Here is a 2,334-nt window from a genome sequence, read left to right on the forward strand (position 1 = left end):
AGAAACCCTGTCTTGAAAAACCAAAAAAAAAAAAAAAAAAAAGAACTGAGCAGAGAACTTAAATGGGCGAGGGAGAATGCTCAGTGGGAGAGCACTTGCCCAGTATCTTCAGGTCAATCTCCCAGCTTGGTGACCAAAATGCAATGAATTTAAAAGGAAGGAATGGTCCTCCAGGTGGTTAGCCCTGCACTCCTGGGGCCTTTCCATCTCTGTTTTGGCTTTCATGGCATGTGAGCTTCTCGGTCTTGAATAACTTCCCTTCTTTAGTGTCAGGCAGCTCCTCTCAAGGTCACTCCCTTCCTCCTCAGAGCTAGAGCCTCAGTCTGTGCGGTCTCTGTGTACCTGAGGATGCATCGGGTCTACATCCCCAGTGAATGGGTAAGGCACTGGTTGCTGTTCAGCAGTGGTGTCTGCAGGTCCTCCTTACATAGTGCTCAGCCCACACCTGGGAACCTCCAGTCTGGCCAAGTACCCCTCTTTACTCACCCCTCCTTACTCACCTCTTGAACTTGGCTCGCTGTTTGGGTGATGGCAAATGAGGGAGTCCCAGAGCCAAGGAGCCACTGTGGCTGGTGGGCACAGGGACTCTGCGCAGTGTGCCTGGGGCCTGTGCTGGTTGGGTCGGGCAGGGCTTAGGACTCCGTTTCTTCTTTTTGTCTTCCATTGGGTGGTGTTGGACCTCAGGTCTGGGGAGGAAGATAACGGTGTGTGTGTGTGTGTGTGTGCAAAATCATCCTTTCACTCAGCACCCTCTGATCTGAGAGGGTCTTCAAATGTGTCTTTGTCCAGCAGTCAGGAGCTCTGTTCTCTTGTCTGTACAGTGCCAGATGCCAGCCTGCTGCTGGACTGTAGCTATGTATCTGAAGGACCTTCCAAGGCCAGCAAAGCCCCTTTCTTCCTGACAGCCTGCTGGAGAGGGCTGGCCCAGACAGGGTCATCTTGCTGGTCTCCTGTCACTACAGCCCAGAGCCTGGGGCTGTAGAGGAAAATGCTCAGGAGACAGAGTGGATGTGACTAGGGGAGCCAGCTATGGATCAGAAGGGTGTTCACTAGGCAACAGTCTGACTAACACTGCATGAGGTGTAACCAAGGTAAGGTAGGGACACCTGGAAATACCCTAGCGTCAATCATATCAACCAGGAATAGCCAGCTCATCACTTACATACTGGTCTCTCTCCCACTTCACTTCAACTACACATGCCAGGGATGCCCAGAAGTTCCCGGGACGGCTTCTAGCCTCTTCTTCCAGTTAGAAAGTCTTTAGGGGCTAGACTTCCAACAATGTAACTGTGACTTGACTCCCATACAGCCCCATCACTAGGTATCTAGTCTGCTAGGGGTCCTCTCCAGGGGAGGTCTCAGCCCAGACCGTCATCAATCAGCTGGGTCACTTTACTTCCGAGATGGCGATGGTCGAATTAAGCATTTAAGCTGGCATGGAACAGCTGGGTGGCATCAGTGGGGCTGGGGGTGGATGGGTGGTGGTGGGAGGCGGAGAAGTCTTTCTCCCTCCATGTAGCAGCAGTGTGACCCAGTAAGCGACCTGATGGAAGCGGCAGCCAGAGCGACTGATCCGCCTGGGAAGATGTGCCTAAGCAATCACTCGGTTCTCAATTCCCGCTTCAAAAAACAAGCCTCAGGTGCGGCACCCCGCCCCCACCCTCCTCGCTCCCTTCTCGCACCCTTTTGGGTTCTACTGACCTGGAGGTTTGGGGTCTGAATGTGGAATAGTGAATGCTTCTCTGGAATCCCTCTCCACCCTGCTCTCTCTCTCCTCCGGGGAACTAGAGCTGGAGGGAGCTAAGCTGGCTGGAGATGATTTGCATTTAAAGAGAAAGTAGCACTCTTTGGATTCACTGGGAGCGGAGCCGGAGGAGAGTCCTTCTGTTGATTTAACAGTTCCTCTTACCTTCCTCCCACGTGAACTAAAGGAGCACTGCTAGTTACAGGATATGGGTTTAAAATAATTTCCTTTTCTTGTCACGTTCGGAGAGAATCCCTTACAAAATGGTGGTGGCTTTGTTTGCTAGAGGGGAATGATGGGACTAAATGAAATGTGTGGGCAGAGGCAATATATAAATATTTCCCATATATTTATATAACATGAGGGGCGGACACCAGAAGGAACAAAGACAATCGGTATCCAGCACCCTGTTAAGCCTTTTATGTACATTTAATCCTTATAGTCCTGAGACATAACTGTTATCCCGATTTTACAGAAAATAACCAATTGTTACTCGTTCCTGGGCACGGTCCCTGTCCCGTAACGTCCAGATACTCCTAGCCTGTAAGCGCTGAAGAACTGACAGGGCTTCTCCCCACCTCCGAACCAGA

General features: G+C 51.2%; 1 protein-coding gene across 2 annotated transcripts in view; it reads right to left on the reverse strand.

Moving 5' to 3' along the window:
- Ccdc28b (coiled-coil domain containing 28B) overlaps positions 1–1,987 on the reverse strand; it is a 4,940-nt gene extending 2,953 nt beyond the window's left edge. The window contains exons 1-2 of one of the 2 annotated variants that reach the window (XM_021200654.2): positions 1,702–1,984; positions 501–686 (exon numbers count right to left, since the gene is read on the reverse strand). In XM_021200654.2, the coding sequence (XP_021056313.1) occupies positions 501–664 (164 nt within the window). In that variant the 5' untranslated portion in view covers positions 665–686; positions 1,702–1,984. Of the gene's footprint in view, positions 1–500; positions 687–1,701 lie in introns of both variants that reach the window. The other variant, XM_021200653.2, reaches the window with a different exon arrangement.
- Positions 1,988–2,334: the final 347 nt, after the last annotated feature.

The sequence above is a fragment of the Mus pahari genome, chromosome 6 (assembly GCF_900095145.1).
Source record: "Mus pahari chromosome 6, PAHARI_EIJ_v1.1, whole genome shotgun sequence".
Lineage (NCBI taxonomy): Eukaryota > Metazoa > Chordata > Mammalia > Rodentia > Muridae > Mus > Mus pahari.